Source organism: Marmota marmota, unplaced genomic scaffold, assembly GCF_001458135.2.
Source record: "Marmota marmota marmota unplaced genomic scaffold, marMar, whole genome shotgun sequence".
Classification (NCBI taxonomy): domain Eukaryota; kingdom Metazoa; phylum Chordata; class Mammalia; order Rodentia; family Sciuridae; genus Marmota; species Marmota marmota.
In genome coordinates this window covers 7,406,542-7,428,207 of record NW_026000048.1, presented here as the reverse complement: position 1 = coordinate 7,428,207, position 21,666 = coordinate 7,406,542, and the positions used below count along the sequence as shown (strand labels likewise).

General features: G+C 44.4%; 1 protein-coding gene across 2 annotated transcripts in view; it reads left to right on the top strand.

Moving 5' to 3' along the window:
* The window catches only part of Itih5 (inter-alpha-trypsin inhibitor heavy chain 5), an 81,654-nt gene extending 70,527 nt beyond the window's left edge, over nucleotides 1-11,127 (top strand). The window contains exons 11-14 of one of the 2 annotated variants that reach the window (XM_015495187.2): nucleotides 784-837; nucleotides 2,882-2,998; nucleotides 4,946-5,323; nucleotides 6,860-11,127. In XM_015495187.2, coding sequence (XP_015350673.1) covers nucleotides 784-837; nucleotides 2,882-2,998; nucleotides 4,946-5,323; nucleotides 6,860-7,164 — 854 coding nt within the window. In that variant the 3' untranslated portion in view covers nucleotides 7,165-11,127. Of the gene's footprint in view, nucleotides 1-783; nucleotides 852-1,231; nucleotides 2,854-2,881; nucleotides 2,999-4,945; nucleotides 5,324-6,859 lie in introns of those variants that run through there. The other variant, XM_048812651.1, reaches the window with a different exon arrangement.
* The last annotated feature ends 10,539 nt before the right edge of the window (nucleotides 11,128-21,666 follow it).

The window sequence follows — 21,666 nt, the reverse complement described above, 5'->3', positions numbered from 1 at the left end:
GGCCTTGGGCATGCTAGGCAAGCGCTCTGCCACTGAGCTATGTCCCCAACACTGTTGACCTTTAATTTCTATGAGGGGTGAAAACGACTAAAGAGGAGTGTAATTTTGCTAATGCACCATATGATATTGGTTTTATTTATAGAAATTAATTTACTTTTAGGTTATCATTTAATTGAATATTTTTTAAGGTACATTTTGAATCCTTGGTGTTTCAAAATGTTTTCTGAATTAAGCTTACACACATAGCTCTGGACCCTGGAATATAACTGTCTCTTTTGTTTTTATTGCAGTAAAAACTACTTAACATAAAATTTACCATCTTAACTGTTCTAAGGGTGCAGTTCAGTAGTGCTGGCTATATTCTCTTTGTTGTGAAATACAGCTTCAGAAAGTTTTTCATCTGGTGGAACCGAAACTCTGTATTCCCTAAACAATAACCCCCTAGTCTCCCTTTACCCAGAACTGTATCTTAAGTGTGATAGACTGTTTCCCCCCTTTTATGTAAACAGAGATCACAGAAAAGAAAAATACTATCTAAATGCTAAACCAATAACATCATCAACCATCCTTGCTTGTTTCTTTGGAGGCCAGACTTTCCCTTTAAAATAGATGATGTTTTGAACAGTTTTTTGTTGTTGTTGTTGTTGTTGTTTTTGTTTTTTATTCTTGGTTACAAATGTATCTGAAAACTGAATATTTCTCATCTCAGCCTGCTTCTCCAGGGCCTCTAACAGGATCCTCTTTGATGAATAACTACAGTGTTCTCTTCCTTCTCCTTTTTAGGGCCCACTCTCAAGAAACCATATGACCCAAGAATCAAAATCTCTAAAACATCAGGTAAAGAGAAGGAGGTGGTTTGGTGAATGCGTTGGGAACAAGGGAAATTTGGACAGGGGCCACCAGGAGCACATTTAGGTTAGCAGTTCACAGAATAAGGCATCGTGACTGTATTTATTTAGCTCAGGCCAACAGAGTGCATGCTGAGAACCAGGACTATCTTTAAGCCATTACATAAACACCATGGAGATCACACAGTCCCCAGGAAAGCCTGGCGCAACAGCCCTGGTGGAAGAAGAGTCGAATAACAGACATCTTCTGTGCATTGGTTTCAGGGGTCTGGAGTGTGTGTGCTTCCAGCCCCTGGTGTCATGAATACAGAAGTGGTATTTTAGAAATTTCTGTTGAGGTAAGCAGGATTTCGTTGTCATTGTTTTGTAATCCCAAACTTCAGAAGGAAGAACAGATTAAAAACATCATAGAGTTTCCTTTTGGCAGCTTCTTGGTATTATGATAAAAATGGAAGAGCAGCGTTAGGGGCGCTGGGCTTTTATTTTCCAATGTACACGTCTTCCCTTCTAAGTCTCACAATCCCTCTGCAGATGTACTGTACGTGCAAGTTCTTAAATCCAGGGACGTACTAGAGATTAGCTATGGGGATGAAATGCGTAGTCTCTCATGGATAGAATGCAATTCCTTGAACATGTGTGCTTTGTGGAATGCAAGAAAACCTTCCTCTTGGATGCTGCCTGCAGTAATCACTTTTGGACTCCTCTTTTTTGGAACAAGCAGAATCTTTCCTTGTAAAGGGATTTGGATGATTTAAATAGAAGTGGATGTCGTAGTGTGTACAGAAAGTCTCAAAGTACTGTCAGAGAGTGCCAAAAATGTGGGAGAGAACTTTTGTTTCCTCTGGGTATCATTCCCCTCCACCCACCATCTGAAGACAGATACCTTTTATTTCTTTATATGTTGCCATTCACAGGGGACATGAGGCACTTCACAGTGAGAGTAGCCAGATTTTCTCAAGGGATCTTCTGAGTGATTCTGGAGGCAAATAGAGTTTTTCTGCAGGTATAAGGAGGATGGGAAGTTTGTTTAGAGCTTGAAAAGACTAGACTTCTTCTGACCCAAACCTCTGCTGTACCTAGGCGCATTCTCATGCATGTATACACATACATGAAAAACAGAGAGGGGTTCCAAAACAGGCTGTGTCTGGTGTGTAAGTCAGAAAGTACATCTCCAGTCCAGTGAGAGAAGGGAATTGATGTAGACTCTTGGGAAATAGTTGATCTGTACAACAAGACACAGGCTCTTCATCTTTGGCAGAGGTGAAAAGGGGGAGAAATGGACAAGGGACGGGGGCCAGCTGAACTTCATCTGTGGACAAAAATTTGAGAGCAGTAAAGTCAGTGTGACCTATGAGAGTGATTTCTGCCCTCATCGCTGTCACTGCCGAACCTAGTGCTTCACCTGTCACTGCCCATAAATTGGGCTTGGCTTCTCAGGACCTGCCCGCTAGGATCGCAGACAGCTGGCACTGGGAGTGTTTGTGAGACAGACTGGGGCTTCCTGGGAGAAGCGCTAAGAAACTCTTGCCATAGATAAGAAGAGGCTGCATTCTTAGACTCAATATCTTTATTTATTTATTTATTTATTTTTATGTGGTGCTGAGGATCGAACCCAGTGCCTTACACATCAAGGTAAGTGCTCTACCACTGAGCCACAACCCAGCCCCGAGGCTGCATTCTTCAGGTGGGCAGTGAGAGGAAACCCACCCAGGACGTTGGGGACTGCACCTCTCCTCCCTGTCACACTCCTCCTCCTCTTAGGCCTGGCTCTATACGCTTAACTGAGGCCTGGTGCAAGAAGCACTGGATTTGGACTTAGGAGGCCTGAAGTCCATATTTACTTTACGTGGGCTCACTGGGAGACTTTGGAGAGTCACTTCTCTCCCTTGTTTAGAAATTGAGAAAACTGTTCTTCCACCATTGTCCTAAGGAGCAAAGAAATGATGGGTGAGAAAATAGAGAGGAGTATTTACACACGGAAGACAGCCAATAAATGTCTGCCTTTCTCTCTCCTTTTTCTCCCGTCCTGGCAGTGGATGGTGACCCCCATTTTGTGGTGGACTTCCCCCTGAGCAAACTCACCGTCTGCTTCAACATCGATGGGCAGCCTGGGGACATCCTCCGGCTGGTCTCTGATCACGTGCACTCTGGTGAGCTCTGCCCTCCCTCCCTCATGGCATCAAGGCAAGGAGGGGCCTGGGAGGGGCTGCACACCCCCCTCCCCCCGTTCTTGGGATGAATGACCAGTTATGTCAGGGACACATGGAAGAGGCTCAGTGGGTGCCACTGATGAATGAAGGGCAGTGGACATTGTTCTTGGACTTGGAGTCAGAGACCGGGACATTCAGACCCACTCTAATGACTTCGGTGTTGTGTGGCCTTGGACTGCAGTTGTCTCCCTTGTAAAATAGAGATTGTGATACTCTGCTGGTCCCACAGGGCGATTATGAAATGGATTAAATTAAATAATGGACATAATTTGGCTTCATAAATGCTTAAAAGAAACTCATGAAGTTATTATTGTCTTTTCATTGAGAAGCTGTGATGGCGGAAAAGCCAGAGGCCCAAACTCATCGATCTCAGTTCCTTGGTGACGTAGATGAGAAGCCCAGAGGTTAACCACACAGTCCTGTGTGCTGTGAGCACAGATGTAAAGAGACCTCTGGACCCCGTGGGCTGGGGAGAAGGACTGGATAAAAGAGGTTGGCACAGAAAAAACTTTTGGAGTTCAGTGTCTGTAGCAGTGCTTAGGGACAACTATGTAGACAGCCACACAGCATGGCTTTGTGAGGACAAGCTTGGGAGTGGACCTTTCTGGTATTTGTAAGTGCTGAGAAAATAAGAGTTGTGGAAGGTCAGTCTACATAGGTCCCAGGTGGTAGGTATGTTGAGATTAAGGAAAATTTGACCCTGGGTCTCCTTTATCACATTGTTCTTTTGAGGGTCTTTCTAGTCTTAGAGCTATATTTTCTAATGTTTCTCATCTAAAAGGGTGCAGGAATAAGATAGGGGCCTAACTGCAGCCCTTCCTGGAAGTATCCCCTCTCTTTGGAGCTATTCCATGGTTTCTGTGTTCTACCCAAGATGGGAACTCAGCCTGGAAGTGCTTGGAGCATGGCTGTGCTCTGGCAGGGATTCTATCTCTCCAATCCTCACCCCCCCCCCCCCACACACACACACACTCCTTGTCCCAGGGAAGACCCTTTTTCTCCTTGAATACCTAAGAAGTTACAGTCAAGATTTACTGGGGAGATGATCCCAAAGTAGAGAACACAAGAGTTAATTATATACCAATCTTTTGTTATTGAAAATTGCCTCTTGGCATAAGGGCAAAGCCCACGTAGCACACATCACTCAATTCACTGCAAGCATCTCCTGTGCACTTGCGAGTGTCTGTTATTCAGCCTGACAGCACGGAGCCCTGGGAGCTGGCTGCCAGCCTTACTAAGTCCAGAAACGCTTGTGTTCTTAGTGGCACAGGAAAAAAACAACAACAACAAAAAAAAAAAAAAAAACCACAGGAGTTATATTTGATGGCAGTTGACAGCTTATACATATGCTTCCTTTTGCGATCCTTACAAAACTTTAGTTTGCGATTATATCTTCCCGATTTTACATGATGAAGGAATTGAGGCTTAACTTTTTCCAATGACTTATTTAAGGATGAACACCTTGGACATGGACAAACTTGAGTTTTTGGATTGAAAAACATTCTAGCATCAATGGTCTCTGAATTAGGATCTATGGCTACTGGTAGATACAAAATATTTATCAGGACCACTGAATCTTTCTCTTCTATACCCAGGCTGGAATGAAAGCACACAAACATTCAGTCCCCTTCCGTGATCTTGATCCCAGCCTCAATTTTCTTCCCTTGTTTCAAGAATGTTGTCAGACCATGGGGCAGAAAGCTCAAACATGGCTACCAGTGATCCCGCACCCATTCACTCATTCAGCCATCACTGAGCAGCTTCTATGACTGAGTCATTCCTGCTAGAGAAACAAAGACCAGGAAGGAGGAAGGAAATTCTGACCAGAGGCCTTTGGGGGTTGGGGATTGTGTTTCTAACCATTGTTTTCTTCCCCTGGGCTTCAAGGTGTGACAGTGAATGGAGAGTTAATCGGGGCCCCCGCCCCACCTAGTGGTCACAAGAAGCAGCGCACCTACTTCCGCACCATCACCATCCTCATCAACAAGCCGGAGAGATCATACCTGGAGATCACACCCAACAGGGTCATCCTGGATGGTGGCGACAGGCTGGTCCTTCCCTGCAACCAGAGCGTGGTGGTGGGGAGCCGGGGGCTGGAGGTGTCTGTGTCTGCCAACGCTAATGTCACTGTCACCATCCAGGGCACCATTGCTTTTGTCATCCTCATTCACCTCTACAAAAACCCAGCGCCCTTCCAGAGAAACCACCTGGGCTTCTACATCTCCAACAGCAGGGGCCTTTCTAGCAACTGCCACGGTCTCTTAGGTAGGCAGCTGCTCATCTTCACGCTGGGCTTGGAGCATGGAATTAGATTCTCAAAGAGAAGCCCCTACTACCAATCTCTTCAGCTTGATTGAGGAATCCAATAGCAAATGTGGTCCTTATGTACATAGCTGTTCCTTGGCATCCACCAGGGACTGGTTCCAGGATTCCCTGAGATACCAAAATCTGAGGATGCTCAAGTCCCTCAAATAGCCTAGTAAGCCAGTGGAAGTGGTACACACCTGTAATCCCAGCCACTCAGGAGGCTAAGGCAGGGAGGATCGCAAGTTCAAGGTCAGCCTGGGCAGCTCTGTAAGAAACTGCCTCCAAAAAAACAAAAACAAAAAAAATCAAAAGGACTGGGGATATAGTTCAATAGTATTCCCAGTACAGTAATAAATAAATAAATAAAATGGCATAGTACTTGTGTAAAACCTACACCCATCCTCTCATGTGCTTTACATCGTCTCTAAATTATATTATACCTCATAGGATGCAGTGTGAATAGCCGGTATTCTGAATTGTGTAAGGACTAATAACAAGGAAAAAAGTATCTATATGTTCAATAGAGATGCATTTTTTTTTCTGAATGTTTGATCCACAGTTGATTGAATCCAAAGATGTGCAATCCATAGATATGGAGTGCTGAGTATGTGTATATGAAAATTGGATTTTGGGCCTCCTGATGACTTTCTGGAATAGGAGTGGCTGTTACAAACCAGCTCTCACTAGTCTCTGGGAGAGCAAAGCAGTGGTGGATAATCATCTTAGGCTGTTTCCTTGTTCCTCTGCAAGGAGACACAGAAAAAGGGCAGCCCACTACCCTCCCGGCATGAAAGTGTTTTGCATTTCATAGGAGTCATCCACACTGATGCTGTGAGCAGCGGGCAGGCCCCTCTGGCCAACGTCCTTCAACGTGTAATTTCATGTGGGCTCCTGGCCCAAAAATGAAGGTCGAGCCATTGCCAGGGCTCTGTTTAGAAAGCAGGATTTCCTGGCACTTGAGTTGGACGCATTTTGCCGTGCCTGGCTGCCAAACATGCTCCCCGTCTCACAGATGCAGATCTGTGTCCCATTGGCCTCAGCAGTACCCTCGCCTGACCTGGAGAATTCTGAGGACAAGTGTCAGGAGTGAGCTGACTACTTTCCATATCCCACCCAGGTGCACCCACCACGTCTTGTTCAAATGGGGACCTATAACAGGGAAGGAAGAGGGAAGACCTGACCCTTTGCCCAAAGCCCTCTTCTTGTCCTCACCGTTCAACCAGAGAGTGTTTGTCCCCATTTGTTGTTTAGGTGACGACGTCTCAATGTTAGCAACCAGGCAGCTTCCAGAAGTGTCCATCACTACAAGTAGCAGCTTAGCTCTTTATTCTTCATTTTAGGGACCATGTGTGAATGCAGTCCACCTAGGGACTGGTAGTCCTGTTAACCCATCTCATTGACTTAGACCTATTGCACCTGTTGTCTGCATTCAGCATGCATTGATGCTTTTATTTATTTATTTATCTACTATCTATTTATTTTTTGTCTTCTCAGGTCAGTTCCTGAACCAGGATGCCAAACTCACACAGGAGCCTGCAGGGCACAGCAAGAATCTTACCAATTCTCCACTCCTGCCAGCAGGAGGGACTTCTGAGACCATCCTAAAGGTGAAAGGGCACCGAGTCCCAGTGGTGTGGAAACAAAGGAAGATTTACAACGGGGAGGAGCAGATAGACTGCTGGTTTGCCAGGAACAATGCCGCCAAACTGATTGATGGGGAGTATAAAGATTACCTGGCATCTCATCCGTTTGACACAGAGATGACATTGGGATCCGAAACCAGCAGCCTTAATTCATAAGAGCACGTGAAACGGAAGTGACTTTGGGGGCCGCAGTGGGGCAACTCTTCTTGTTGCTTGTGCACACCTGGTTCTTGCAGTGAGCTGCGCTCCAGAGCCTAACCCTGCTGGGGTGGAGCTCTGGTGTCTGCTTGGGCAAGGGGCTGGGGCAGGAAGCTCTAGAGAAAATATTGTTTCTTTCTCCTTCCTCTCCCCCTTGCCCCCGCCCCCATCTACAGTAGAGGAAAATGGTAGTGCCAAGGAGAGAAAGGTCATATTTAAGAGCAAGAAAGTTTGTATCATATACCATCTGTCTCTCCCATCTTGTAGCTTACCAAACAGTAACCTTTTCTGATGATGCAAGGTTGCTTGAAAGGGTTTTCTCTGTAGAAACAGCCAAGTGCAGGCCCTCTGCTTTTTGCCTTATATTCATGCATAGAAATCTCTTCCCTGCCCCCACCCATTGACCCTGGGCCACAGGCCATACAGACAAAACACACATTGGATCATTTAAACAATTAAATCTTTTTTTAGGAGAGGATTTTCCTCTGCTGTGGAATCTTACTCATTAAAATTAATTTCATTTTTAAATTTTTAAAAACAAATTTAAAAATATTTTTTTAAATGTAGAAACATGTACATCCCAGATACCAATCTCTTTCCTTTTAAAGAGCTTTATAAACCACTTGTTTTTGCTGGTGAATATTGGTGCAATTTATTCCAATAAGCTGAGTGCTTTTGATAAACAGGAAAACCCCACGTGGATAGTGTTTATTGGGCCGTCTTGGTGCTGGGGAGTTGGCAAGTTGAAAGGCAAATTGTTAGCTTGGAACTCTTCAGTCTCTGTCAGGATTTCTGGGCCATTTTTTACTTCACCGTCCAGGAGCTGAGGGAGGGCTCTGGCATGGCGCTGGCCTGTAAGGTAGACCTGGCTCAGAGGGAGCCCGGGTGTAGGAAGAATCAGCTTGCATGTTGTCAGTAGGAAAGGCATACATGTCAGAAAACCTAATGGACTTCCCACTTCTTAGATGGGCAAAAGCCAGGAAACCAGCATGAGCAGGGAGCGTTGGTTCCAGAACTTGGGCAAACCTGATCCCCTAAGGAAAGTGTTAAAATCAGAGGGGCTACAAAAAAAAAAAAGGCATTTCCTTCCGAATGCCCTTCGTAAAGCCTGGCCATATCACCAAGGGGAACGAGGTGTGATGGGCAGAGAGCCTCTGTGCTCCTCTTTGTAGCACTTCTCATTCTGCTGGGCTTGGTCTTCTCAGAGTCACTGGTTGGAAGCAGATGGACACAGTGGGCAGTTGAGCCAAACAGCAGAGAAAGACAGACTGTGGTCAGGGAAACAGCATATTTTGATGTGGGACAGAGTGAAATGTTTTGTACGCGCTCACGTGGGGTTTCCTCCGTCCGGCCTGGTGCCAGGGCAGCCTCTGCATGAAACGGGAAGGCATGCGCAGCACCTGAGAGACCACCGAGCGGAGAAAATTGTTTATCGTATTTACCTTCCTGTGGGAAACATCCGTGCAGTGAAATGACATCCTCATGCTCCCATCAGAGGCTGGATTCGGAAGCCAGTTAGCGCCAGGTGATGGTACCGTCCCTCTCAGGGCCTCCTTCTGTCTGCACTTACCCACCCACCTGACCACGGCCTGTCAGCTGTGTTTTATCTGGCTCCCATCTTACCAAACTCAGCTGTCTGCTTTCCTGCCACATACGGAAAACATATGACAGATGTTTCCATATTTTAAAGCTCAGAAAAAGAGGAAGGACACAAGCCAGGGCTGACCAGTGCCGTCTGGTCAGATTCCCTGGACCTTCCATTATATAAATCCCAGCTGAGCAGACAACACTAGTGCCAAGAGGCCCAGGCCCCTATGCTGCACGTGGGGCGATGGTCTGTTGTTCCAGGTGTTGGCCTCACACTGGAGAGAGAAGGATGTCATTAGGCAAGCCCGGTCACTACTACAGCAGAGAAACATATTCCAATGAGAAACTCAGCAGTAACTGTCCAGCTCAGACCAAAAAAAAAAAAAAAAAAAAATTAAAATTACTGTATCAAAGAGGAGCTTTTAAAGTTATGTTTTTACTTTAGACAAACACCAGTCCTGTTTCTCTGCTTTAGTTGTAGATCATTCTTTATTTGCAGAAGGTATTTATCATTGAATTTTCTGTTGGAGCTGGAAATTCATATCTGTGAGTACAAAACCCCACACCAGTATAATATGTAGGACTTTTTAATTTGGTTGGAAAATGTGCTTTTTTTTTAAAATTAGCCACATGTATTATAAATGACAAGCTCTTTAAAGCAAATGCAGAGAAAAAGAGGAATTCTCTTGTCAGACAGAGAAACTAAGGCAGGGTGCAGTTGAGTGATTTTTCTAAAAGGCTTAGAGCAGGGGGAGGCTGAACTGCCTGAATCCATTTTGTTAGCTTTGACATTTTTTCACCATCTGGTCAATCATTTATTTTCCTTCTGCTTTTTTAAAAAAAATAATACTGGAAGGTTATTAAATGAGTAATTGAATGGAACTGAGAAAAATGTTGAAGTTAGAGGAGATAAATCTCCCTGTTATCGTAATAGCTCATGTTAATGAGTCATAATGGATCTTGAGCAAGTCCACATCTCTGGGTTCCAACCTCCTCCCTCCTCTAACAGAGGCCTCTGAATGGGTCATCTTTAGGGGTCTACTAATTTAAAGTTTCATATCCCCCAAATAAAACGGGCTGAGCATTCCCTGTCTGCCATGCCTGGTGCCTTATCTTCCTCTGTCTGACTTGGGTGTGATTTTCCCCTGCAGGCTAGAGGGTGAGGTGTTTGGGAGGACAGACCAGCACAACACTCCATCAGAGCTGGCCAGCTGTGAGGGAGGATGCTGAGGACTGAGGATGCAGGGGACTTGGGGAGAACTCCTCTTTGGTCCCATATCAGGAGGAACATAAAATATTTACTTGAATCGTGCCTTTATAGGTGGATTAGGAACAGGATTCTCTATCTTTTGGCCTAACTGACTGCTGTGGAACAAATTCCTGTGTTCTTCCAAAATTTGTATGTTAAAGCCTAAGTTCTCAATGTGATAGTGCTTGGAGGTGGGCTCTTTCAGAAGTGATTAGGTCCTGAGGATAGAGCCCTCAGGGATGGGATTAAGGCTCTTCTAAGAAGAGACAAGAGAGATCATCTCTCTTGCTTCTGCCATGTAAGAGTAGAATGTTTGTAGACCAGGAAGCTAACCCTCACCAGACACCAAATCTGCTGCCTCCAGACCTGTGAGAAATAAACGCTTGTCGTTGAAGCCACACAGTCCGTGGTAATCTTGTTATAGCAGCCTAGGCTGAGGAAGACATTCAATCATTATGCATTCTTTTTCCTTTCTCTGAACTACCCAGAATGTACCCAAACAATGCTACTATTAAAATTTGAAAGACTCTTAGAACCATAAGAACACCATCTAGCTAAAATAAACAGCAAATAAAATAACACAACTAAGCAAATACTTAGAAATACAATTTTAAATATTTATTTTAGCAACCCGTTTTCAGTTATAAGGAGGATACAAGATAGTTCACATTTCAAGAAACATTTTTTCTTAAACAAAAATTTGTAAAAAATAAATGATGTCTAAAAATAAGTAATGAGGTGTTTGTTTTTTGAGGGAAAATAGGATCAGGACTAGGGAGAATAAAGCAATGATCCTAACAGTGCTGCTTGTATGTAGGTCTTTCTGAATTGCAGTCATGAGCTGCATAATGATGTTTTGGTCAACAATGGATGGCATGTTAGGACAGTAGTCCCATAAGAGTTTAATGGAGCTGAGAATTTTCTGCTATTATTTTTTGCTGTACCCTTTAGATGTGTTTATATGCATAAATACTTTGCAATTTATTTGCTTACAGGATTCAGTACAGTAACATGCTGTTCATGCTGGTAACCTAGGAGCATGGGATATACCACAGAGTAGGTGCATAATAAACTATGCCATCTAGGCTTGTGTGACTGTACTTCATGATACTCTCAGAGTAGCCTGTGACACATTTCTCAGAATGTATCCCTGTCATTAAGCAATGCATGACTGTATGTAAAATGATATGAGCATGGATTAGTGACATTGGAAGAACAATGTTAAAGTAACACATTATTGTACAGTAAGACACAGCAAATTTATGGTGGCCATTCCTGTGCTCTTATAAAACTGTGACTTAGGGGTATCTTAACCACCCTACTCCCCACCCCCAGTGCACTACTGTGTGAGGACACCAGCACCCCAAACTCTCTATCACCTTCTCACTGGGTCACTCATTTGTGCACCCTTTGCCCACCATCTCAGCTGATGCTTCTTCCATTTGGCTTGGACCTTGCCAACCTAGGTACCATTTCTAGCTTTTTCTGACGTCTTACCTCCAGTTCTGAGCACTCCTGTCACATCTTGATTAGATTCTATTTGAGCTATGTTGAATTCTGAATAAAAATGGTACCTGACTTAAACCAAAACAACCCTGAGACACAAGGGAGACATCACTGCAGACTGCGTTAAATAGAAAACAAGCCAACAATCGATTATCAAGGACTTCAAGTCAACCTGTTTGGGCTTCAGATTTCTTTAGCTTCTTATAGTTATGGAGGAGATAACTTCTAAGATCCTCTGATCTTTTGCCTTCAGATGAAAAAAACTTCCTCAACTGCCACAAGATAAGTTAGGAAAGTATTCATTCAGTAACCCCAGAGAATTTGCAGTTCCAGTGTACCAGGCCCAGGGATCCAGAGAACAAAGTTCCTGCCTTCACAGAGATCACAGAACGGAGAACGAGTGCAAAGGTTTAATGAATACTGCAGGAGAACTTTGCCGAGAGCTGTTACCTGAGCATAGTAGAGGGACAACTCGGGAAGGTAAGAGGGAGGTCAGGAAACTATTCCAGGGACAGAGCTTTGAGCTAAGCTGCCAGGAAGGAGAGTATATAAAAAAGCAACCCCATAGGACTTGTTTTCTATAATGGTAGGCAACTGGGAGCACCTTCCAAATGGAAGCGAGCTTCTCACTGCATGCATTCAGGTGCAAATAGAGCTGTTGATTGAATGGTTTCTGGGAACTCACACTATAGAAAATGCTTGGTGGAATACTAGGTTCCTGACTCCCTGCACCCCATCCCCATGCATGGATCTCCAACCATGTCCACATCATCCGTTTCCTTTACTCCCACTCCTGGGATGCAGAAAGCATCCGGGAAGGTCCCATGACTCTACCATGGGTCCACGTAGTCAACAGGGCTCCTGCTGGCATTGATTTTTCTGTAAGTATATTGACCTTAGTGGCCCTTCTTATTTCCAGCTTTGGCTCTTACAAGACCCTGCAGCTTTCCGTAGCACCTCTGCCTCCAATGCTGACGAGAAAACTGAGGAAGGACCCAGCACCCCCTCATTTACTATCCCTTATCAAAGGGCTTCTCTCTTCCCATGGCTTCCTCATCTTGGTACCTCCCTTCATTCTAGAGGTGACCACCCTCCTGTGTTCTGGGTCCCTTCCCTTCTCAATTCCTCTAGGTGGTTGCCTCAGCCATTCTCTCCAGACTCTTGTTCCCCACCAGGTCCCTCTCTCCCAATTTCAAATGCAAGTGGACTATCTATCCCTTCTCCAAAATGCTTGAGACCAGAAGGGTTTCCGATTTCTGAGTTGTTTTGGATTTCTGCATATTGGCATAGACTTTACCATCATGTCAGCGTTCGACAAGTTTCTGATTTTGGAGCATTTCAGGTTTTGGATTTTCTGATCAAGGATGCTCAACCTGCACCATTCCAAAATAGTTTCATTCTACCCTGAAATGATTATCCCTTGATTGGGCTCCCTTACAGCTTCTATCTTGTTTCATATTTCTGTGTCAACTTTAGTGGATGGTACTTGACACCTCTTTTTTCTTACCTCCTAGTCCATTGCTTCAATCTCAGATTCGGCGTCTGCCTTCATGGTGTTCGGGAACCATACCTTAGACATCCTGTTACCATTCCCTGCTTCCGAAGCTAATGGCAGTACCTTCAGCATGACTCTGGTGGCCTCTTCCCCCTTTTTTGAAAAGCTGGATCCTTTTGCTTCTTTTATGTAAATCTTTTCTAGCCTCATTTGATGAATCTCTTTCCTCCTACCAATCTGTGGATTACCCTGAGGTTCTTCCATGGTCCCTGGATCTGGAATGTCCTTCAGAGTCTCTTGTGGAAAGCACGAGTCCCAATGCAGAAGTTCAGAGGTGGGGCTTAGGCAGTGATTGGACGATGCGGGCTGTGACCTGTTCAGTGCGCTTCAGACTGATCCATTCAGAACTGAATGGACTACTGGGAGGTGGGACCCATTTGGAAGAAATAGGTCACTACAGCCATACCCTAGAAAGGTTTCTCTTCTCCCCAGCCACTTCCATGAGTGCTCCCCGCCCCACTCGCTGCTTCCTGGTCAACAAATGCTGAGCAACCCACAAGCCTTTCCACCATGATGTCTCACCTCAGACCCAGAGCAATGGACCCCAGTGATCATGAGCCAAAATAAATTTTTCCTCCTCTGAGTTGTTCTTTGTCAGTTATTTTGGTCACAGGAATGAGAAGCAAACTAACACAGCCCCCTACACTCTCTCTTTGAGTGACCTCATGCACTTCACGGTTCCCACAGGTGGCTCTGCATACATAGATGGCTCCCATATATAAATCTGCAGTGTGAACTTCTCTTCTGACTTCTCTTCCCTTTAGTTATTCTGCATCTAAACTAAATTTCATCTTCAAAGTGTCTACATTCATCATGTGGGTGGGTATTTGGGGATTGAAGATCTAGAAGAAAAGGAAGGAAAAATTCCAGCCCCATCTTTGTTATTTTTTTAAAGGCATGATTTTTATCGATTTTAATAATTTCATCTTTGCTATTTTTGATGTTGCAAATAAAGGTTGAAATATATGTGCTAGGTGAATTTCACAGAGATCACAGAATGTGGAAAGGAAGCAAACGCCAAATTAATTTTTATTGACACAGCGTTCTTCCTGAAATTTCTTGGTTAATCATATTATTTTCTCAAAACAACAGCTGTGTTTGTGCAAGAAAAGATCCAATATTCTGATGGCTCACTGGGAATTTCTGGTTATATAAGTTGAAAATCACATGTGTGAAGTTTATTCACATGCCCATTACATGACTTCATTGAACTATGAGTTTAAAACTTGTTGTAAATACATTTTAGTATGCTTTTAAAAATAAATTTTATTTGAAATACATAAGAGCAATGTATAAAATACAATACTCCAGATACTTGAGTGTGAATGATGGTCTGAATGCTACACAAATATACATTTGTCTTGTTAAATTTCCGTTTGGAATTTTGCCTCACTTTTCTATGATCTTTCAGCCATGAAGTTAGCATGAGTTCTATAAATGTTAAAAAAAAACAAGAGATCACACAGTGCTCAAGTCCAGCTTCTATTCCAAAGGTCATATGGAAAGTTACAGAGGAAACCAGCTTTCCACTGGAGGGCAAAAACAGTGAGTCAGTTCAAAAGTGAAGTGTATTTGATTGTGAAGAAGGTTCATGCCCAGGAATATTCTAGAAACTGAAAGTTCTAGAACTTGTAGGTAACTACTTATCCTTTCAATCTCTTCATGTGCATGCTTGGAAAACTAAAGTAGAATACTTGGAGAACATGTTATGAAGAAAACATAGGATAAACTTTGTACTTTTATTGAATGACAGTTTTCTAAATTGTTCATGAAATTTGCCCATCAGAGAGAAAAAATGCTTCAAAATATATGCATGTACTTATTCTTGCATTTAAGAATAATGTTTAGTGAACACCAAGTACGTATAAGGCTATAGCATCCCTCCCCTGCAGCCCTGGAGATAATGTTTTATGTAATTAGTACAAAACAAAACAAATAGACAGCAGTCTATCTTACAGACATTCAGAGAAAACAGGGGGCTAAAAAAGAGGGTTCTATAGGGGTTTAAAGGTAAAGATTGTTTTCAACCTGGAATAAAAGAAGAGCTGGCATTTGATTTAGATCTTACAGGACTGGTCAGGTTCAGAGGGGGAAGAAGATGTCTGGGAGCATTTCATGTAACAACTGATTTATTCTTCATAAAACACTATAAGTAAGAGGGAAATACATAGTTTAGAAGTAAAATTTTGGGGAAATTTTATCACTGCTGTTGCCACAGAATCAGTCTTGGGGGGCGGGCTGCCTGGCTGCAATGCTCTTCCTCCTTTTAGGACTCTGGGATGCTGTGGACAAACAAAACAGCTTCTACTGTGATTCCATGAGCTGCTGGGCCATGAGACTGGGGACCACCTGTATCCAGCAAATGCATCACAGGCCTGAGAGGATAAGAAAGATGGCAGGGGTCTTGCTTATGCCTCCCAGTGACAGTGATTTCAAAATCGTATTGTGTTTTTCCATCTAAAAGCAGTGTCCATTGTACAGAATTGTCCTGCTGCCATTGCCACTGGTCAGGGTGGCAGTGGACAGGGAGTTCTGATTCATGGACATGATTCCAAGCTTCCTTTGCAATCAAATCACTGTTAGAAGGATGTGGGGAGTTGAGCCAGGCTATGGAGAGCCAGACTGGGGGTTAGATTCATAGAAACGGAAAGAGAACTCATATGCATATTGAGTGGCTCTTAAATGTCACTTGTCTTCTTGGGAACACATGATTAATGAGCCAGTTTGAGCTGGCAGAGAGCATCCTGCTAAGGTGGAAGCAGCAAGAACTTCCTTTTTCTGTCAGACTCCAGCTGCAGCAATGGGGAGACACCCAGTCAGCAAGTCCCAGGAGTTTTGCAGGGAGTAAGAAAGGAAGGAGGTGAACATGGACTTGAGATGGGGGCCCCAGGCAAATGAGAGCATGAGTTTCTAATAACTGGAGGGAGGGGAAACAGGGAGGGGGTGGCAAAGAATACCACAACCAAAGGTAAAATACTTGGAAAAAAAAGTTTCCTGTGTCATTGCCCAGTGTCCTTGAATGCCCTTGCTCACCAAAGCTCACTATGATGAATGATACAAAGTCAAAGTGGAAACCCACATTTAGGAAAGATAGCCAGTTCCTGAGGATCTGCTGGAAAGTCCCTGAGCTTGGTTTCCTGTGCAGGTGGGTGGGCTCTCTGTCCCTCCCTTCATACCCCTGGGCTAGGAGACCCTTCCAGTCCAATCCTTCAGTCTGGTTGGCTCATTCGTGTGCAGCATGTCTGGCTATTTCCACTCCTGGCACCTCAGTCCTGGAGTTTGGAGGCAAATGACAAGGGCGATGGAGTAAGAAGCTCTTTACTGGTCAGTAGGGAGCAGGAGCTCAAAGGGACTTTGAAAGATCACCAGGTGATTCTTAATGCCTTTCTGCCTGGTGCACTTGGATCAGGTGATGAAAAATTAAATCGCGGGACTTTCTCATAGAAGAAAAGGAGAAGACGAGGAGGAGAAAAGAAAGGAAGAAGAAGTAGAAGCTAAATGAAGGTCATTAGCCATGAGATCTCTCAGTAAAGTCATCCCCAGCAGAAAGTTCTTTGCCGCTGTATTCTGGGGGCATTCCAAGCCCACCATGCCCCTGCACTGGAGAGTCCCTGAATGATCCCTCTGGAGAATCCCTGAATGATCTCACTATCCAGTTGACTCCCAATTGCTGGGTCTTTTCAGCAAACAGAGTGTAATTCTAGGCACCTCCCTTGATTGTTTTGCTTTTGGTCTTCTCTCCCTTACAGCCCTTCAATCCCCCGCCTGCACTTCAACATTTAGACCAAGGCAGTTCCCAAGATCTTTCTGTGAGGTCAGGGCGAAGAGAGCCTATTCTTTCTTACTTACAGGGTCACGGTGGGGCTTCACACCCGGTGACCTGCGGGTGACCACACAGTGAGTGCAAAGCAGGGCCTGGGTCACCGCTCCCAGCTCTCTTGGGTCGGTTCCTCCCCAGGCAAACGCCTTGGCGCCCCTCTTGGGCCGGAGCCTGCTAGGATTACAGCTGAATGCACTGGTTAGAAAGGAAGAAAGAAAATCCCGCAAGTTAAGTAGAGTCAATTCCTGTCCCCACACGGTGGGTCCCGGGCGGCTGTCGCTGCCCGCTTGCTGGCGAAGAAAGGAGCTTATTATGTGCGGGCGGAGAGGGGGGCCGGGAGGTGTTAAGCAGAGAAAACGGGTTGAAATTCGAGTCCGGGCGATGCTGGCAGCCCGGCGCCTGCTGTTAGACAGTCCGATGAACCCTGATAAACCCAGAGGCGCTTTCCCGCACCCCCGTGCAGCCCGGAAACTTTAGCACCCGGTGTAGAGGGGAGGGCGCCTGAGGAGGGTGCCGGCAGAGGGGAGAGAGCTGAGCTCTGGACCCCAGGCCGTGCCCTGGCTCCTGGTTCTGGTGACAATGACACAGGGTCTGCACTGGAGGGTGCACGGCTCCCGAAGGCCCTGAGGATGGAGCCACTTAAGGGCGCGATCTGGACAAGGACCCCTTTCTGGGACATTGTCGGCTGCACCATCCTCCCAGAGCAGCTGGAGAGGACCCAGGCAGGCTCACACATACCCCCATATCCCCTTGCAGTCGGGGACCCTGGGACAACCACCCTTCTCAGTAGCATTCAGACTTCTGTGGTTCATTTCAGGCCACGGTGTCCCCTGCCCAAAGATATGAAGGTAGGTAATGCCACCCAGCCACATGTTTAATTAAGGAAGGTTAAAGCAGTATCCTGAAGAGTGTCCTGAAGAGAGACGTACAACCATGTTCGTAGCAGCATTATTCCAACAACCAAAGGTGGAAGTAGCCCAAAGTCCACGGAGGGACGAATGGATGAATCAAATGTGGTATATACATGCAGCCTCAGGGAGGAGGGACACTGATACACAACAGGGTGGACCTGGGGGGTTGGGGTGGGGGCTTTAGGCTAAGTGAAATGAGCCAGTCTCAGAAAGACCCATATGGTAGACTCCACTTATATGAGGTACCAGGGTAGCAACAGACACAGGAAAGGGAGTGGTGGTTGAGGGATTGTGAGGAGGAAGAGGGAAACTCAGGGGAGGACAGACTTCAGTGTTTCAAGAGGAAAAGGTTCTGGAGATCTGTTGCATGGCTACACTGAATATCCTTAATTGTCACTGAAGTGTGTGCTGGAAAATGGCTTAGCTATTACATTATGTGGTTTTTACCAAGCAAAAAAAGTGTGTTTGGGTGGGTGGTGGGGGGAGTAAGCACAGGGGACAATAAAACTTGAAAAAATTGCACAATGAAAGAAAATTACAGATAAAACTCATGGACATTGAGGCAAAATTTTTAGATAGTTTTAACAGAATCTAACTACATTAAAAGAATAACATACAAAAATTAGTTAAAATGGTAAATTTTATGTTACATATATTTTACCCCACAATTTAAAAAAAAAAAATCCTCTACCCTCTAACCAAAATCTTTAAGGGCTGATCAGGACCCAGAGTGAAGAGGGTAAGCTGGGTGGCAGGGGCCAAACCAGTGACCACAGGTGGCCTTACAGCCTGGGAAGTCCCAGTCAGGACTGCCAGAACTGTCCAGACCCTTCCTTCCATCAGTGGGATGGCAGATTGGGGAGTCCCCAGAGCTTCACATGCTACTGGGATGTTGGTGACTCATGGTTTGGCTTGGCACAGGATGGAGACCAACTGCTTAGGCCATCTGTGAGCAAAAGGAGACTCTAAGTTCCTTAGAGCCTTAAACAGAGGAAAATGTTATAGACAAAGTTCCTTGGAGGGGTAGGGGACAAAATAAAAATGCAGAAATGGAGCACAGAGAAAAGACACTTTTGCAATTCTAAAAGGAAATGTTCACTGCTCTCCAGGGCAGGCAGGGGAGCTCCTCTCCTTCTCATCCTTATAGGCTATGCTCCTTATGAAATGCTCACATGCAGCAGCTGCCCCCATCCTTTTTAAGTCACTCAACTGTTGGCACAGAAGCCATATCGCATCATGTTTCAGATTTCCACTTTTCTGACCCCGTCTGAGGGGCACAACTGGCTTGGCCCACTGGGGTGAAAGCATAGTTTCCATGTGTTTGTATTGATGTGAACAAGACACGGTGTCCCTGGGACCTCTTCTTACCATCTACAACCCAGAACACTGTGACCAATCTCTTGTACAGCAAGGTGAAAAACTTTTAATGATTGGTATTTGTCATAATTCAAAATAATCAAAACGAACCACTGTTCAGATCATTGTTCTAATCATTTTCATTTTTTTTTCTTTTTTCCAAGCTAGGAGGGTTCTGGATCGAAATGGGTCTGTGAAATGAGAATCACAAGATACCACTGTTTCCCAAGTTGCTTCTAAAGTAATACTAAAAATGCTTTTGGCTTTCCATTCTAATATGTCAACTACTAACTATTGAAAAGGACTTTGGTTTCATTTGTGAGGAATCAACAAGAGATAATGTGTGTGAAAGTGTTTTGTTCCTTGTTTGGAAGAAATGGCATCAATGTCAGCATCCTACCTGAGCATTATATGAAGTAGTGTCCCCAGAAATGGAGGGGGAGGACAACCAATTCTGAAATGCTTCTTCTCTCCCACTAGAGGCTGGGCTGATAGCTCTCCGTTTTCAGTTACAAACAAAACACAGTTTGTATCTGACAGCAAAATAATACATATTCATTGTTAAAGAAAATAAAACCTTGGAAAATACAGACGACCACAAAGAATTGATTTCTTTTTAATTTGATCTCTCTATCTTTCTCTTTGAAAAAAAAGAAAATTTTCAATAGAGACCTATTTCCAGAAGATTACCTATCAGAAATAGAACACCCCACTTTACCATTTGAGTAAGCCATGCCAGTAAACATCAAGAAATGGATTCTCAGAAGTGAGATTGTGGGCTGGGGATGGAGTTCATGGCTTGCCTAGCATGCAAAGGCCCTGGGTTTGATCTCCAAGGCCAGGAAAAGGAAAGGAAGGAAGGATGGAAGGAAGGGAGGAAGGAAGGAGAGGAGGGAGGGAGGGAGGGAGAAAGCCAGTTTGATTAATTCAGGACATTAGCCAAAATTGAGAAAAATAATTTGATCCCAAGAGTCCAGTAATATTTAATTTTCTGTTTATCACAAAAAGTTGGATCCTGTTCTCCACTGTGAACTTCTGACTGACCCTCAGGAGAGACAATATGGCTTCCGGTTGACAAGATGTTTCAATGAGCAATAAAGGACCAGCATCCTAATCCTACCTGGGCAATACCCCACCCTATGGCCTGGAAAGGTAATTTAACACCTCAAAAGCATCCTCATCTGCAAACTGGAGTTGCTCATAACTATGCCATGTTGAGGAGAAAAATCAATGAGCTAATCTAAGAGAGAAATTGGTGCTGTATCTAGCATATACTAAGTACTCAAAAAAAAAAAAAAAAAAACCAAGAAAAGAAAAAAGATGCCTTTTCAATGCATGTCCTAGAAGCTGAATTTGTGTCAACTACCCCTTGAGTGATCACTAAAGCCTTGGGGTAATTCAGATACTGGTGCTAACTTACTTTTCTGAAAAATGTGGCATACTGAAAGCTCAATTCTGGATGCTCTTTTTTTTTCCTTTTACCCCACCCCCTCCATTAACCTACCTCAGGCTATCAGACTCTTGGGACACCAGAGCAGTGTGACTCCTGGGTATGTGAAGGGAACCTCAGCAGGTTTCCACCTTTCTGCTGTGTTAGACAGGAAGTGCCATATGCCAAGAAGAGTGAGGATGTGCCTCTTGTAAGGTTGGGAATGAATTTTTCCCTACTGCACTGAGCTCTTCGAAAGATACTTTATTCCCACGCTTTGTTCCAAATGATATTGCTGTCAGCAGGAGAAAGCAAGATCCGGTGATAAGACTAGATAGACCTTCAGTCAGCCGATCCGCAAAGAAGGAACCAATCTAGCCTAACACTTGCTTTAACTGAAGGAAGTGGCTAGGAAGCAGAGCATGGAGAGGTGAACTGCACCCCTGCACCCTGCATCTCACCTGGGACCCCCCTGACCTTACACCTTTTAACTATATAAAGGAAGACACTGAGCTTTGTCTTAGTTTTGGTCTATAGCTGGAGCTTCTGTGAAACCCATAATTCTTTCTCTTATGGGGTGCTGAGACTTCTTGGTTAACTTTGTTGTATGGGTATAAATCAATCTCTTGATTCCTAAATCCATGTAATTCATGGCATACTCAAACGACAGCATTTTAGGCAACCAACCATAGAAAGGAAGCATGCATCTAGGAGCTAGGAAGTTTGAACTCGTGTCTTGTCCACCAAAGCTAGAAATCCTTCAAGCAGGCTCCATACTACAGGGTCTACAAGGTTTTCTCCACTCAGGGAGGAGAATACTACTGTGGAAATAAGTGTTTTATGAGTCCTGACTACAAGTTGGTTATTACTAAAGATCTGGTCCCATTAGTTAAGAGGGGAGGAAATGCATTTTTTAGCAATCTGGACCTGGCATCTAAAATTTAATATTCTGTCACTGAGGGCCGACATGTTGGCTGTCACTCATCTATGAACATGGGTCCACTAGAAAGCAGGAAGCTTAATTTCAGGAATTTTTATTGTTTGAGT